This window comes from Neurospora hispaniola (assembly GCF_033458365.1).
Source record: "Neurospora hispaniola strain FGSC 10403 chromosome Unknown B0T23scaffold_2, whole genome shotgun sequence".
Lineage (NCBI taxonomy): Eukaryota > Fungi > Ascomycota > Sordariomycetes > Sordariales > Sordariaceae > Neurospora > Neurospora hispaniola.
Genome location: NW_026944407.1, coordinates 927,819 through 944,309, shown reverse-complemented (window position 1 = coordinate 944,309; position 16,491 = coordinate 927,819). Strand labels below are relative to the sequence as shown.

The 16,491-nt window shown below is 50.9% G+C and overlaps 4 protein-coding genes across 4 annotated transcripts; all 4 read right to left on the bottom strand.

The window, feature by feature from the left end:
* Window positions 1-2: 2 nt before the first annotated feature.
* On the bottom strand, window positions 3-2,956 carry B0T23DRAFT_311701 (kinase-like protein; the record flags this gene model as incomplete). Its single annotated transcript, XM_062834651.1, has 4 exons — window positions 3-1,142; window positions 1,238-1,262; window positions 1,341-1,910; window positions 1,965-2,956. The coding sequence occupies 4 exons, from the start codon at window positions 2,954-2,956 to the stop codon at window positions 3-5; spliced, it is 2,727 nt and encodes a 908-aa protein (XP_062695116.1).
* Window positions 2,957-3,912: 956 nt separating this feature from the next.
* B0T23DRAFT_67398 (uncharacterized protein) lies at window positions 3,913-5,830 on the bottom strand. Its single transcript, XM_062841628.1, has 4 exons — window positions 5,658-5,830; window positions 5,118-5,561; window positions 4,387-5,047; window positions 3,913-4,322 (listed from the first exon to the last, which is right to left on the bottom strand). The coding sequence occupies exons 1-4, from the start codon at window positions 5,745-5,747 to the stop codon at window positions 4,117-4,119; spliced, it is 1,401 nt and encodes a 466-aa protein (XP_062695115.1). The 5' UTR covers window positions 5,748-5,830; the 3' UTR covers window positions 3,913-4,116.
* A 399-nt stretch (window positions 5,831-6,229) lies between these two features.
* Window positions 6,230-7,625, bottom strand: B0T23DRAFT_410391 (uncharacterized protein). The gene is made up of 6 exons (XM_062839402.1): window positions 7,483-7,625; window positions 7,271-7,426; window positions 7,093-7,115; window positions 7,004-7,049; window positions 6,792-6,948; window positions 6,230-6,675 (listed from the first exon to the last, which is right to left on the bottom strand). Exons 1-6 carry the CDS (start codon window positions 7,511-7,513, stop codon window positions 6,582-6,584), a joined length of 507 nt encoding a protein of 168 aa, XP_062695114.1. The 5' UTR covers window positions 7,514-7,625; the 3' UTR covers window positions 6,230-6,581.
* A 1,051-nt stretch (window positions 7,626-8,676) lies between these two features.
* B0T23DRAFT_67361 (glycosyl transferase family group 2-domain-containing protein) lies at window positions 8,677-11,449 on the bottom strand. The gene is made up of 4 exons (XM_062841627.1): window positions 10,594-11,449; window positions 10,227-10,452; window positions 9,542-10,100; window positions 8,677-9,474 (listed from the first exon to the last, which is right to left on the bottom strand). Exons 1-4 carry the CDS (start codon window positions 11,170-11,172, stop codon window positions 8,883-8,885), a joined length of 1,956 nt encoding a protein of 651 aa, XP_062695113.1. The 5' UTR covers window positions 11,173-11,449; the 3' UTR covers window positions 8,677-8,882.
* Window positions 11,450-16,491: the final 5,042 nt, after the last annotated feature.

Below are 16,491 nucleotides of genomic sequence, written 5' to 3'. Positions count from 1 at the left end.
AACTAGAGCCAGCTCAGTCTTCCCTTGCGTAAAGCTTTCACAGCAGCGGCGCGATCCTCTTCCCACTCATAGCCAGCATGATTCGCATAAACACTTTCGGTATAACCACCGCTACCGCCAAATGCAACACCGTCAGCATCGAATGTGCCATCTTCGCCCCTGGGATTCCCATCGCTCGCAAAGGAACCAACGTTGGGCCAAATCCGTTCCAAGCCCTTTCTCACGGCCCCGTTACCGTCGTGGTTCATCCGTCGCCAAGTGTAGCCCATAAAGGCGGTCCTCTTCCTCACATCCATGACCACTGCCTTGGTGTTCTTGTCCCTCAACAGCTTGTCCCTGGGCCTCTTTCGATCTTTCTTTCCATAGACCCGCACAAACTGTTTCAACATCTCCCGATCTTCCGAAACCAGATCGGCAAACCTTTCATCAATTTGCGAGTCAAGATTGTGTAGGCGATTTCTGTCATACGGGGTTGCAATGGCCGTGAGAGCCCACTTCTCAACATCACGTCTGCAGCCTTGAAGAGCTTGCTTAGCCACAGAAGTCGTTTTATGTTTGGGGTTGGGGGGACGGCTGCCTATACTAAGGTCCTTGAGAGATCCAAGCATAGAGGGTGTTGTTGGACTGATGGGACTTGAGCTTCCGTATGGGTCTGAGGTGACCGGAGAGCTAAGATGTGTCGGTGAGGGATCCTCCGGCTCTGATTCCTCGCTGCTGTTGCTCCAATCGCTGATAGGATCCTCGTCGTCGAAATAATGAGTATCATCAGGGCCTCGTAGATGCGGTATGTATGGGGGATCAATCTCATGCAGCCTTTCCCAAGGAACTCCCCTGAACCACCTGTGCGCCTTGATGTCTTCAGCATCGTAAGGAAATACGTAACGGCCGGCGAAGTCTCGTGGGGCTACCGACTGGGGCTGCTGCTTCCGATAATGGCCACAAGAACTCGTCCCTATACTGGGTCCTCCTGTGGTTCCTAGATTGGCTGATTGGGCGGTGATAGACATGTTGATGAGATCTTTGAAGCGATAGCGTTTAGAGCAGAGCCTGTTTTCTCTGTTGTCTATAAGCGATGTGATCAATTGCTGACATCTAGCAGAGACAGCAGGTTGACGTGGAAAATGGAACGTCTCTTTGTATCTCTTGAACGTGAAACGCAGTCAGTGATTGTAACTTTGCCACGCTGGGTACCTGTACGGAGGATATGGGGGGGGGGGGGGGGTTCCAAATAACTTACGAGAATGTTCTGCTTCGTCATATGTCTACCGGCATCGGAAATAAACGGTGTACGACCGTAGAGACATTCGAAAAGAATAACGCCGATACTCCACTAGTCACACCGAGCATCGTACTTCTTCCCTTCAATGACTTCTGGCGCCATATACTGGCTAGTGCCGACAACACTCATAGCAGAAGTGCGGTTGCCGCATCGATTACGCCAGCTAAGAAGGGGCTCTCCATCATCTGTGATTTTTTTCTCGTGCTTGTCGATCCCCGTCATAATACCGCTTGCCCATTTCATTGTGGCCTGCAGACTGCGACCTTCGGCCTTGTCTTGGTCATCACCCTCGATGTGGATGCCCAACTTGTTGAGCAAGCTATATCGGTGACAGTTGAAGTATGAGGCGTCATGCGACCAGTGACCGTCGAATGCCAGCCCGAAGTCACTGATCTTCAGATGACCTGAGGCAGAGATGAGAAAGTTGTCCGGCTTGATATCTCGATGAATGATCTTGAGCGCATGTGCCGCCTCGACACATAGTATCATTTCGGCAACGTAGAATCGTGCTACAGACTCGTGTAGGATGTTCTCCCGAATTAGAAGTCCAAGAAAATCACCACCTGGCATATACTCCATGACAAGGTAGAGATTGGCAGCGTCCTGGAAGCTTGCGATGAGTGGTACAATCCTACGGCCTAGTCAGTATCGGCTCAAATTTCAGGATGCTACTTGGAGCACGTACCATTTTGAGCCCTCAGATGCAACAAGAAAGTCCCTTTCGGCTTTCAGATGACCCTCTTGGCTAGTCCGAAGCATGTCTGACTTTCGTATAACCTTCATGGCGTATACCTGTTTGCTGCTAGCTTCGGACGAACTATCAGAGCGGCCATTGGGACCTTCATCACGATATTGGGATTTTTCCCGAACGAGTCGTACCACCCCAAAGCTACCTTTACCCAGAATCTTCAAGACATCCCAATCCTTCTCAGCGCTGGCTTCAGGGGCACCCCGTTGCGCCACGAGTGCGAGGGTACTGCGGGCTTTCAGTACACGAGTCTTGCGTAGATGCTCGCTTTCTCGACGGAAAAAATCCGCACGCACAGCTTTTATCTCCGAAGGGCTCACTTTACCATCCAACGCACCGCAGTTGATCAGATGTGTCTCAAGCAAATGAAGACGAATAGACCGCGGGCTGGGCCCGGGATTCAGCAGCTCATCGAAGTAAGTTTCAAGGTAAATCTTGGCCGCGGCTGCCCGCTCGACAGTCAGTACGCTAGGAGACGCTTGATCTAGGGCAGTCTCTTGAATCGTAGTGAGATTGCTTTCAGGACTAGAGAGTGTATTGACGCCGCGGCGGGTGGCATGCGCACAATTCAGGACAGGGTGCTGATGACGTTGTAGATGCTTCTTCTCAGAAGCCCTTGTACTAACACTCTTAAAGCAAGAATTGCCGGGGGGTGATGAATAGAATCTGGAATCTAAGGAGCTCTGAGCGGTCGAGATCTCGGGAGACATACTTGGGTTGCTGTTGCTATTCGTAGGACTGTTCTTGCTGGATTCAGTATCCACGTCTCCTGTAATTGGTGATGCCGGTGGGGACTGAGGAAACTGTAGCAAAGTGGTCCTGTTGTCGTCTGCTGATTGGAATGCGTGGTTTACTGGGATTCGTCCCTTCGAATGTTTTCGATGAATGATTGTCGGTTCTGCTACTGCACGAAAAAGTGCTCCGGACATTTTGCCTATGCGCTGTGAAAGGGTCGTCGTCCTGGGTCTTGATAGGTCAAAGGTCAGCGACCTAATCTCGTTGTTGGAGACTGGTTTTTCTGTTTCAGAGACTGATCAGTATTTTCTTCTGTATCGGGGCAAACAGATAGCAATGATACATTCTCACTCAACTGACCGTTGTGGGTGAGTGCTCCTAAAGCCAGACCAAGCCTTGACCTCTTCCAGTGAGATCTCGATGGGCGATGGGCACCTTGACTGGGTGAAGAAGAAGCGAGAGACGACCTATGCGAGCAGTCGTCAGGCCTAGTGGGATGATAAACCGGGATGGTGGTACCCAAATGACTTGATGTCTGAGAAGAGCTCCTCTTCATGTCTCAAGCTCGGTCCTGTCCATTGAATGGTAGAAACCGCTACGGCGTCTAAGTTGGTCGATCGTAACGCACAAGGCCTAGTTTGGCGGCAGTCGGGAGTCGCGGCGGCTATGATGATATTGAAAGATACAATGATGATACCTAATGAGAGATGGAAGCAGAGCGGGGAGGTGGGAAGACGTGGATGGACTTTGTCAGTGTGTTGAAATACGACAAGGTGCAGTGAGAAGAGGACGACTCGGAGTAAGGCAGCTCCATACCTAGGTACCTATGCATCACCTGAACTACCCATCAGATGCGCCTCCCTTGCCCCAAGTCAACAACACTGACCTCTTGAGGCACAGACAGGGCAGGTACGACTACGATTCTGAAGAAGCCACAGTGTTTGTAGCCAACTGTCACGCTTTCCTGGAAGTTGTTACCGTCCGTCAATCACAGACACGTTCCTCGACAGCTTGAAACATCCAAGTTTGCTGAGTCCGAGTCGAGTGTAGGTAACGTAGAAATGTTGCGCCTTTGCAATTGATAGACGCAGTATAGAGTATATCGTGTCCCATGAACGATGTACAACCCAAAGTACAGAAAGAAATCCAGACCCAATACTTTTGACATTATGCTGTTGAAATGACATTCCCACTTCCTTGACCAAACCCAACATGAGCGCAAGGAAATATGTGCTGACCAAAGAAATCCCAAGACTTGCTAGCCATAGATCACGAAAGGTTGCGAATGACAACCGCCATAGAAATCGCAACGCTAGCCAAAGCCTTCCTACCCCACGCTTCGAAACGTCACAATCTACTTGATCTCAAGGAGCTTGACGTCGAAGATCAAAGTGCTGTTGGGGGGAATGCCGGGAAGGGCACGGCTGCCGTAGGCAAGGTGCGCGGGGATGGTGAGACGACGCTCACCACCAACAGCCATGCCAGCAACACCGATGTCCCAACCCTTGATCACCTCACCCTTGCCGAGCTTGAAGGAGAACGGGGCACCCTTCTTGTTGGCTGTATCGAATATTAGTCTCTAGTCAATACTGTGAAAGTGATGATATGGAAAAGTGAGACTTACAGTCGAAAACCTTGCCGTTCTGGAGCTTTCCAATGTAGCGCATGCCAACACGGTCACCGTTCTTGGCGGCACGGCCGGAACCAACCTTCCTGTCATCAATGGTGACGCCCTGGACAACCTTGACGGTAGAGGTAGGCTTCTTGTTCTCAAGCTTGTCCTTGGCAGGGCCAGTAGGGCCCTGCTCGAGATTCTTGGCGAACTGGACCTTCTTGTCGGACTTGGTCTCCTTCTTAGGCTCCTCCTTCTTGGCCTCCTCAACCTTCTGCTTCTTCTGTTGCTTCTTGCTGAGCTTCTTGTCGTCCTTGGAGATCATGGCATCGAGACCCTCGGCATCGTCCTCGGCGGGGCGCTTCTTGCCCTTCTTGCTGGTGTCGACAAGCTTGGGAGCCTCCTCCTCATCTTCCGAGGTGATCTCCTTGACACGGGGGGTGCCGTCGAGCTCGTCGAGCTCGTCGCTCATATCGTCGGAATCGTCATCCTCGCCACCAAGGGGAAAGTCGTAATCCTCGTCGTCGGACTCATCCTCATCATCCTCGCTGTCCTCCTCGTCATCCTCGGGAACAACGAAGTTACCGGTGAGATAGACAGAGTGGGTACCCTGGACGCAGAAAAAGACCTTCTCGCCCTCACCGATGGTGATGTTGATGGGCTGCTGGTAGTTCTGTATATGGGCAATCAGGTTAGCTCCAAGAACTCAAAAATGCGATCACCGAGTGGAAGGGGCTTCTTACGCGCTCGGTGTCAAGGGTGCAGACAACATAGTCCTCAAGCTGGAGGTCATCATCGCCGCAGCAGTCGCTCTCCTCGTCGCTCTCCTCCTCGTCGGACTCGCTGGCCTTGCCCTTTCCCTTGCCTTTCTTGCCGTTGGGCTTGGCATCCTCCATCTCCTCATCAGACTCCTCCTGGGTAGCAGCCATAAGCTTCTTGATGGCAGCCTCCTGCTTGGCCTTCTTGGACTTGGAAGGGTCGCTGGGACCACCATTGGCCTCGTCGTCAGAGTCGCCGCCGCCGAGGAGAGACTGGAGGTACTCATCCTCCTCCTCATCATCGTCGTCATGGTCGTGGCCAGTGGCCTTGATGATCTTCAGGGTCGAGCGGGGAAGCGCGGGAATGTTGCCTTGGCCGTCAGCCTCAGGAGCCTTGGTGGGATCGAGGGCAGCCATGGTGATGTGAATCTGGAATTCATGTCGTTAGCTCCGTGTAACCCAGTCCAGTGGAGCGCCATTGCCTGCGACCGAGAGGGCCAAAGGCTCCGAAAAGTGTGCACTTACGATAGCAGGGAACTCAGAGGCGGCGGGAATGAGGATCTCGCCAGGAGGAACCTCCAAGCCAAAAACGGCGACAGGCATAAGGGGGGCCATTGTGAAGATTGGGTGGTGCTTTGCGCCGGGGTATCAAAAAGTCTAGATTTTAAAGAAAATTAAAGGGACAGGAACTCGAAGTCGTCGTCGGAAGTATACACTTCTAAGATTGAAAGAAGATGAATGGGCTGGGTAGAAAAAGTCGGAAGATGGATGCGACCAGTTTGACTTGGGAAAGGCAGAGAATGCGATCGAGGACGAGGGCGGTCGACAGGAAAAGTTCAGGCGAACTGCACTTGGAATCCAGAAAAATTTCGGCACCCCACTGTCTGTACCGTCTGTTACTGTAGCGATAAGACTTCCTTATCGGATCACTGCCACTCTCCCGCTCCCCAGGCCAAGCTAGCAAGGGTATGTCGGTCAATGCAGGTCGGTCGGCTAACAAAAGCGGGGAAAAGTTCGACAAGCTCCGCGCTAACGTAGGTCGTGCGCGGACGCTTGATGTGCCTAGAGCTGGCATGGGAACCTTGCGACGACGGGATGTTCAAACTGCAACTCGTCATCACCAACTCGAGGTTTGAAGGTGGTCGCCGCGGGACTGCGATCTTTTGCCATCTGCAGGATTGATTGGTGCCAGAGCAAAGTGCATCAGGTGCGAGGTATGAGAATGAACACCATGCACCACAGGTACATGTCTGGAGTCTCCCGGCGTTGCCATCCCACATCACATCGGTCCCCCCGGCTCACGGTTCCCTCCACCTGAGTGAGAGGATTCACCGACGAAAGCATTTCTAAGGGATCAAAAGCAAGATTAGGTAAAACTCTGGCTGAACCTTCAGGCACACCTTGATAACCCAGCATGCCACAGTCATCCCATCATCAACGCAATAGTCTCTAGAGCTTGTCTCGATCTTCATGTCTCTGCGGCCTCTCATCCACCTTAACGAGCTTCAATCCCGACTTAGCCACTGGGCCCGGGAAGTGACGGCTCTGCCTCGCGTAAGCCGCAACGAGATCATTGCCGTTGGTTACGCCTTCTATAGGATTCATCGAATGTCAGCCCAGTCATCTGGGGCTAGTCAGGAAAGGATGAAAACAAACCACTAATGGAGCCAAAGATTCCCATCCCCCACCCACCTCAACTTCTCCGCCACCCGAATAACGTCCTGGTCCTCGAATCTCGTCCGCAGATCTTCTTGCAACCCTCGCGGTCCACAGGCTTTCTTGCTTTTGAGGATCCCGGCCGCACCGCAGAGGTACACTCTAGATGGCCGAGTAGACGCTTAGGATGTCTGTCATTTTCGTCTGGTTATTACTGGTGTTGTTCGCATGCCCTGCCAGCCACCACAAAGCGGCTGGGTCCTCTTGGAGGTCAAGCTAAGGATTCCGGTCCCGGAATCAAGACGATGTCAAGCTTTCCTGGTGCCACTTCAAAGAGGATGTTTATGGAGGCTATCAGAGGGATTGGGTGATAAATAGTTGGACTCTGCTGATGTTTTTTTCTTTTTTTTTGGGGGGGGGGGGGGGGGGGGGGGGGGCAGTCAGCTATCATTATCACTTCCTCTAGCGGTAGGTTTGTTGACCGCGGATCATCAACTGGAACCATTGAGTATCGCACGAAACTATGTAATAGAAGATCTCCACACTAGGCGCCAACATGGAAATAGGCAGGGGTACCATCCCCTCCCTTACCATTTCGAAGTACTCTCCGCTCATGGAGGCAAAGATGTCGATACATGCTGTGTCGAACAGTTGGGCGTTCTAGGGGGTGAAGACGCCTATGCGCACCACTTACAGTCGCTTGCGGCTGAAGGGTTGTTGTTCATCTTGGCTAGGACGCTTTAGGGAGGTAGCGCTGTATTGGCCCGAAGAGACTGGTCGAGTTGTGGTTGTGTTGAAGGTGAGTTCTCTATATTGTGATTATCACAGCTGGACATTACACGGGCTGTGTCGTGTGTGATATAGCGGATCTATGCTTCTGGTGTTCTTTCGGTCACTGCTGTGTCTCTGATCAAGCATCGATACTACCCGCGATCGTAACCATCTTCTTCACGATTACCCCCCTCCGAACCAATGCGGCATTGAGAGCCATTCGAAATTATTACACAGTTGAACACACTGATGGTCAATACAGCTCCATCAACCAGCCCAAGGTCTTAGCGACGCAAAGAGTCGTATCAGCCACTGGATGGCCGGTTTTGCAACCTCCGAGCGCGCCCAGAATTGAGATTCAATGGGGTCTAGTAAGCTTGAATATGAAAATTCTTATGCTGGAACAGGATGAAACTTGTTCATTTCTGGAGTCTGTGTACCTTGTCCCCAGTTACGGCTCAAACAGGTATGCAATGCGAATGTGTCATGGTTGTACAATTCGCTGCCCCGACTTGATCCGGTCTCTTCCTCCTGTTAGCACTACATGTCCTATGTTGGTGCGAGTATGCACATCATTCATGACATTCGCGGGCTCGACTGTCTGACTGTCTTCTCTAAGCGATGAACCAATGTTTCGATTTTGAACCATGGGAGAAGTACCAGATGCTGTCTGTTCCAGAAGTGGTTCTCAATGCTGAGTATAGATGCAGTTTTGAGTGTAAGCTACTCATAATAGATGAGCCCTTGTCAACTTGCAAATTTTTCCAAGCTTCCAGCCGCATCGTGGTGACTGAGGTCAAGGTCCCCCTTTTGTTCAGTGCAAGGTCCAATTCGATTCTCACGCCTGATGATGACCTTCCGTACTCCTCATGTTCCCTCCTTTTGGGCAAGAGACCAAATCCGGAAGAGTAATATTAACATTATCATTTAGCTTGCCTCAAGGTAAGTCGCTTCGTTTCCCAATTACCTCACCAGATCGATACCGAAACCCGACTTTCGAATCTAGATGCGAACTTCAGCTCCCAGCCATGCAGAGCAAAACCGCAACGTGACCTCTATGTACATTAAGCCGCCCCGTAACCCCTTGGAGCAGAAATTTGCCACCGGAAAAGTGTATAAGAAAAAGCATCATGGCGTAATTGTTGAACGCACTGAACAGAGGCAGCTGATCTGAGGCTCAAGCAGTCATTAAGTAGATAAAGTAAGAGTATGACTTGCTGCTTCGTCATCCATAGGGCTGTCAGGCGACAACGCTAGGAATCGGAAGAGATGAAGAGGAAAACCCCCGATGAATTGAACGACACCACAAATTTTCCCTCCTCGTCATACCATTGTCTCAACCTTCTTTTCTGGTGTTGATGAGACTGATTTTCCTCTCTGTCGGGTCACCTTTTTGCTCACGGTATAGACCAGGTCCAACGTCCAAAAGTGCCAGATCAGAGCTTGAGCGCAAGGAAGGGAGCCGTATGCCGTTGCAACTAGTGGGACCATGAAATAATCGATCCAGTTCTTCTTGGGCGCTCGGTGCGAGAAATGCATGCCTTTGGTGAGGCCGGCGTCGCTCATCTCCTTCTCGCGAGTTTCGACGCAAATCTTGTGGAACTTTTCGTAGAGGAAGAGGTATAGGCCAACCTCTATGAATCCCAGAGTGCGTAGGACGTTGCAAACACCAAATATCCATCCTATGCCAGGCGCATCAGCCGCCCCGTCTACCAGCCACAGGTACAGCGTAGAGCCGATCACCAGGATAGTCATCTGCACCGGCAAGAAATGGGCTTCGAATAGTCGATGAAACAACACAAAGATACGGGTGTAGTCTGGCCCTTCTAACGTATCGGTGACGATATCCGAGAAGAAGCCAGTACGGTTGGATATATCGAGTTGGGCTTGGGGGATGTAGCCATCGGAGCCGTCTCTAATTAGATTGGACTTATGTTAGCGTATCCTTTCCACGTACAAAAATGGATGCAGATAGTACTCACGGAGAAGTATGAAGCGGGCGGAATGCGCGCGATGTATGCTTCCTTTCCCTCCAAACCTCAGCCATCTTCCTCAATGCGTAGCCCGTATCCAAAGCGCCCCACATGTGACGTAGCGCTTGTTTATACCGGGCCCTCATGTCCATGCCGATTCCTCTGAGACCCTTGTCGCGCCCGCCGCCGGTAACGTTGGTCTGGCTGACGGGGCTCAAGACCGTTCGGACGGTAAGGTTTCCGTTGAGAGCGAAGAAGCACTTCAAATACATGTGAAGGTCCTCTCCAATGGCCTCTGAATCGCAATCCCAACCCCCAACCCTGTCGACCAATTCGAGTGGCAGAGAGTACACTGATGTAGGGGGCGCAACATACGACCCTTCATGTAATCCCGACATACCGGCGGCGGACCACATGATGTCCGCAACCCGGACTATAGCAGGCACGTTGTGAGCATTACGGTCGAAGATAATCGGCGCGGAATACAAGGTGGTCGTCGCCGTTCGGGGATGTGCCACGTGCATTGTAGTGACTAGCGTGAAATAATTGGCCAAGAGATGGCTGTCGGCTGCATTGTAGGCGTGGCTGGTTAGCGAATCATGATGCGCATTCAAGCTTGCAAGGAGCCAAGAGCGGAAGGCGTGGGATTTAGGAGCGGGAAGCCACCCTCCAATCGCGACGCCGCGGCACTTACCATCGATTCCAGTCACAATCACATCTTTCCGTTGAGCAGGTGTATATCTCTGGCTGAGCTGTCTCGCGGCCCACGCAAGGTTGCTCCCTTTTCCAGCCAATTCTCCCGGGATGCTTGACGGATGCACGGTAAAGCTGATGGACCGAAATCGTCTCATAAACTCGTTTACGAGCAACATGGCTTTGTTCTCCACATCGCTTTCCCGCTGTTCCATGGCTAGGTAGACCTGGTAAAGAGCCGTCAGTCAGAGTCCATAACTTCACTCTTTTCGCTTCGCTCCTTAAAGCCCTACTAACGGAGCCCCAGGGAATTATGCCATCGCCGGGAGAGACTTGAGTTAGGTACGGATCTGAGATGGGAAACTCACATCGTAGGTGGCTCGTGCTTGAGGGTGCGATGCCAAAACCTCGAGTGTTTCCCTTAGCGTGTCGTTTTCTTCTTTATAATTGGGGATGACGATGGCATGGATGATCATGTTGGGCGTCATTTCGGAGTCAACGCTGAGCTCGATGTCGGATTCTCCAGCTTCGCTGCACGAGCTTGAGGTCAACTCCCTGGAGGAGGTCAGAGTTTCGGCGCTGGATAATGAGGTCGAAGAACCGCGGCGCTGATGGGCCAAATCAAGGTCTCTGCTGGCGGTCGCAATGTGCGCCATCTTCTGAAGGCTCTTCGTGATAGTGAAAAGGGCCCAGTTCGAACGAAGTGGGAATATGGCGACGAGCAAGTGGATGAAAAGACAGTAGTAGGCGAACACGCGGACCCGGTTACTGGGGCCGAGGAGGTTGTTGGTAGGCGCATTAGAGGCAAGACTGTCGATTGATTCATTTTGTTTGTAGCCATGTAGTTGATGCCCGCGTTCTCCAGAGATAACCCAGTATGTTAACCATATCGTACCGGCCATAGCCAGGCCGCCGGCGCGCCGGGAACACCACGTAATGAGGAACATCTGGATATGAGAAGAGGCGACAAATGTTTCCAGGTAAAGAAAAGGAACAATAAGTGTCGTAAGAAAATGAAGTGGTGCAGTCGAACCAGGACTGAAGGTTGTGCCTTTGTGGTGGCCGGCGAGCAAGACAAAGGGAAAAGGTCGAAGGAAAGCCCAAAGATCCAGTCAGGATCAGCCGCGGCAACAGGCAAACGTGGATGGTCCGGAAAGTGGTTTTGAAATGGCAGATGTTCAAACAAGCGCGACCCTTGCAACAGGACTAACCCTAGAATTTTACTTTGCACGAGTATCATCATGTATTTCTTCTACGTTACGTACGGACACGACTGGAAGGGAGCATTGCCGGTCTGCCCCTCGTCGAATCCTTCTTGGGAGACTTCCACTTGAATCGGACCACACCACGCTGGGATCTCTTGGCCTCTGTCGTCCCTTCTTTTGATTTGGTAAAATTCCTTGGGCAAGTGCCCGAGTGCTCTGTCGCTGTCCCTGAGGCTGAGATTCTAGTGTATACGGTACCTCACCGCCGATAACGAACCACGGCTCATTTGTGGCTCAGGACACAACGGTTCTGCCTGGACATAGCGGGACTTGAGAGGAACTTCCTCGGACACGTTCCAAATCATTCAACGGGGATTGGTGCCCGGTCAAAAGGTACACGTGGAAGGAGCACGGGAATAGGAAGCTGTGGGAATGATGGGGAACTTCAAGGATAATCGACGTCTAACGACTGGGAAGACCCTCGGGGAGAAGAAAGGGAGTGGCGGTTCGGGAGGCGGTGCAGTTGGTTGTGCTGCTGGCTGCAACGGCGCCGAAGGTGGTTGGGTGGAAGTGTGGTAGCGGCGGCCGACTGAACGGTTCGTTGTACCTGGCCCAATCTGACTCGTAACGGTGAACCATTTCGACGGTGAGGAATTTGTACCGCTCTTGCGATGTACAGGAAAGATCAGACGACCGGATACCTCTGTTAATAAATGTCTCGCGGTGCGCACTTGATACACTGCAAGCTGACGGCGCTAAGTAGGTAGGTAGACATGGGGGTTAAGCGATGGCTTGGATGGAGCCTTCACCCCCAGTTTCAGAAACCTCATTTCGAAGCTAGGACCTCCCCCTGAAATTTCGTCAAATTTGGTCGCTCTTTGAAGGACACATTCAGAAGGGATCTTTCCGTCACCTCGCAAGACCGGACCAAAGGATATTGATCCAGCATACTGAGTCATTTAATCGACCGTTGCATCCAACGCCGAATTGATCACAATGGTTGGTTTATCCCAACACGTCTACTGACTCCTAGCCCACAGCAACCACCCGACTGCGCCTCTGTTCAATACTGTGGATACTTTGGATGGTCAGACTTGACCGGGCTTTGTGTTGGTATGAGATCTCTTCAGGTGATGAGAATGTCGGTTGTGTTTGATGTTCTTGTTTCACATGTCCCTATGCGTTCTGCGCGGTATGAGTGGGAAATTATCTTGACGGTTACTAGCCTGCAAGCATCCTGATGTTTTCTGCTCATGGACCCTTGAGATCTCATTGACCCTAGGTGTTGATCCTTCCACATTCGGTTTCTTTTGCTAAAGAGGGGGGGCTGAAAGGCCGTCACCCAACCCCTACTAAGTAACCCCCTTTTTGGTCCCTGCGTATGGAAAGCCTTGGCAGTCTAGATCTTCTACAATATGTAGCACTCTGGCACTGCTTCCACTTTCTTCGCTCAATGTGATCTTGCTTAACCAATCTTGTAACTGGATCATTTCAAATGAATCTTGTAACTACATGAACTTGCAAGAAGTGGATTCGTCAGAGCCAGAAATTGTCGCGCTGTAATTCATGTGGACGTTGCAGGGCGCCAAGTACCTACAGGTACACTTTGAATCAGACAAATCAAGCTTTCCCCCAGGAAAAACAAGCTTCGCCAAGGGCGGGAGGGAGAAACCTTCACCCAAGAAGCAGCGACGAACTCCACTCGACGGGACTTGCACGGTGCAGAGTGTAAGAAGTAGACTCAGCTCCGAGACCGCAAAATCTCACCCATAACGGAGATGCTTCTCACGCAGTAGGTAGATCGTGCCAGGACAATGAGACAATCCAACTGACAAGATGTTGCATTTGCAGATAAGAGATGGGCAAATCAATTGTCTGGACAAATCAACTGTGCGATTTTTTTGGCGGGCTTGTCCCAAGGTTACATAGTAGTTTGAGGGTTAGCGGTTAGGGTTTGGTGATAGGGCTAGTTCCGGGTGCATGATGTGATGCGAACGAGAGCTCAGCGTTCTGAAAAATGGTGGTTTTGAGCTCTCACTGTCGTATTTTTAACTGTGTCCTTTGGTGAGGACTTGGTGATGGTTGCTGTGCCAGAGTGATGCCTAAAATGCAAGCTTTGGGTTTTGGCCGCCTCTACTGTGAAAAGTTTGTGTGGGCTCCACACAATTGATTTACACCGTGACTTCTGCTGGGATGTAGTTCTTCCATCTCAGTACCGTAGCTTGACAACTACTATGCAGTAGGCAAGAGACTGACAACAGACTGGCTGTTTCTTGAGCCAAGATTCAACTTTGGCACTCCGAGGAAACAACGCCAACCAGCTACGCTATATCCCAGCAGAGGCGTACTGTATACGAAGTTAGAAAGCTCAAGCCTCTCACATACTAGAGGTAGTAGTATTTCTGTGTAGAGCGTCCGTTTCCTTTCCGACAGAGCATCTCCGTTACCTCTATCCGTTTACCTAACGGTCAGTGCAAAAGTTTTTAGCGTCCCCACTACATAGGTAGATACGCAGCAGGTATTCAGCGCCCTAGCTCGCCAGCTAAGGTAAGGAGCTCGTCAAGACTAGTTGCGAACGCTAACAATGCAATTCGAGCCCACCCGGATAAAGTGCTGTACATTATAGCCCTGGAAAGTTTGTTAGCGTGGTTCTTGCCCCACATTCTCTCAAGGGGGGGGAATTGAAAGGCGGGACAAGTCTATCTACGAGCGCTGATTGGCTGAAATTGCTTGATGTCAAGGTGAGAATCGGCTAACAGAAGGGATTCAAGCACACACACAAACCCGCTTTATACCGGCTCAGACTCGTAGAACCATTGGTTCCATACCCTGTCGCCTTCCCTGTCGAAGACCCCTGTATGTACCGAGCTAACGAACTTTCCAGGGCTCAAGTGTATGTACACCTGTGTGGGGCCATACGAGCTGAGAGCCAAGCTCAGCCAAGACCTTAACTGAAGCTTATACACTATTAAGTTCGCGCCAACTTCGCGACCGCAGGAATTCATTAGCGTACTACACAGTAATGGAGAATTATATCATCTTTAACTACCTAGGTAGGTAAGCAGCTAACGTACGACAACGAGACCCGAGTTCAAGAAGGCGTCGAGCTCTCATTTCACACGCGGGAGCCTCTCGCCAGCCTCCTGCCCCCCCCCCCCCCCCCAAAAAAAAAAAAACCAACCCTAACTGCAACCTTAACCACTACTGTAGTGTAGGTACTGTGGTAGAGGTGACTTTGACCTTGGATCCACACAGGCAGGCCCTTTGGAATCACGCACAGTCGTTTGTCCGGCTTCATTCGAGCTCTTGAGCCACTGCAGAGGTAGCATCATGCCGCGGCGCCAAGCAGTACTCTGCATGAATCTGAAATGATTGATTGGCCACAGCAAGTGTGGATGTGAAGTTACATCTGCATCGTCAAAGGGATGAGTGAGATTTTAGTGGTATCTAGCATCGTGATGTAAGTGAAACCACATTGAGTAAAAAATATAAAGAGAGAAGCGGTATGCCGTCCGTCGGTTCAGTTCGGTTCGGATGCGTGAAAACCAGATATGGATACGTAAGGATTGGGTATCTCTCGGTCGGGAGTCCCCATGTCCAATGTCTTGCCGCTTGAACATCGTTTTTTTTAATGCTTGGCCAATTGTGCGAGCCAATTGACACGGCCTTTACCATACATGTTACACAGTACCTGTGTACTGTAGACCGTCTTTCCCTGTGGTCCTGGGGCAGATCCGTCAAGGGCTTCTGTGGCTGGTGGGATTGAGGCCACGGTACAACAATTCGATACTGGTTGGTTTGTTAGTTTGGTTCTTCAGCCATGGGTTGAACAGGGGAAATCTGGAACTCTCACACTAGCCAGGGTTAAAAACGCCACAAAAGCCTTCTTATGCCTCTCTTCATCTTCAAGCAAGGCCTTCAAACCCCAAAAAGATATAAGACAGCAGTCCCCGACGGCACCCGTCCGCTCAAAAGTGAAATACCCTTCCATCCTAGTAGTACGAGAGTGGAAATAGGCGTTTCTTGTATCAAACCAACAAGCAAACCAGGGTTAAATTGTAAAGTCACTCGTATTTGGTTGAAGACCACAATGCGATCCGTGATGCTCTGGGTCCCTTTCTCTGCCAGGCCCAGGCCATGTCGGTTTGTACCCAACTGTGTCAGGCACTACATCTACACAGTACATGACTCCCTCACATGTGTTGTATGTAGGGCCTTGGAAACGGTTGAAGTCTCCATACATTGCCTCGCAGGTTGTTGCTCGGGCTGAAGCACTTATTGTACCGAGGACGTGGCCGAAGAGTCCTCAATTGAAGGTCTCTTTTGTTAGCATATCTAGACCTTGGGTGGTGATCTGATTTCGCTGTTGGCGATCTAGATGGATTGCAATAGAGGAAGAAAACACAGGATCCAGATGTTCACCAGATGTGATTACATACTCATAATGGTCTAACGCATTATAATACCATTGTGCATTCTCCGAGTCATGAGATCAACTGCCACTGTGCTATGGTAGTCGGTCGAGAATGCAGGTACGCAACGCTGTAACCACAGAATCGGACAGGTTACATCTGTACTGTTTGCTCCTGCTTGGCAATAGGCTTTTGGACGCACGTGGGCTGCTGCTCTTCAATCACAGGCTTTGAGACTTGACGATGGTCTGATCGAACACAACGGGCAAAATGACCAAAGAAAACCCAACAAAACGACTTGATGAGCGAGGAAAGTGCATAGTAAATCATGGTCAACTTAACAGTCCGCCTAGTCGGGGGAAACCGCGGTTGGTTTCGGGTCAATCCTCTGCGCCTTCAGAACTTCACTGAACCAGGTACTTGGCACACAATGATGGTCTGGGCTACCACACATGTCCCAAGGTGTAGTAATCTCTGCCGCGGAGAAATCGCGAGCTTGCAGAAACCATGTTATACCGCGTAAAACGGTTGTCAAACCATATATGCAGGTACTGGTAGAGATCACAGCCCTGGAAGATGAGAGGGGATGAAATTCAATGAGGACTTCGAGAACAAATCTCTCTTATGGGTCAAGCGTCATGTTGTAAAC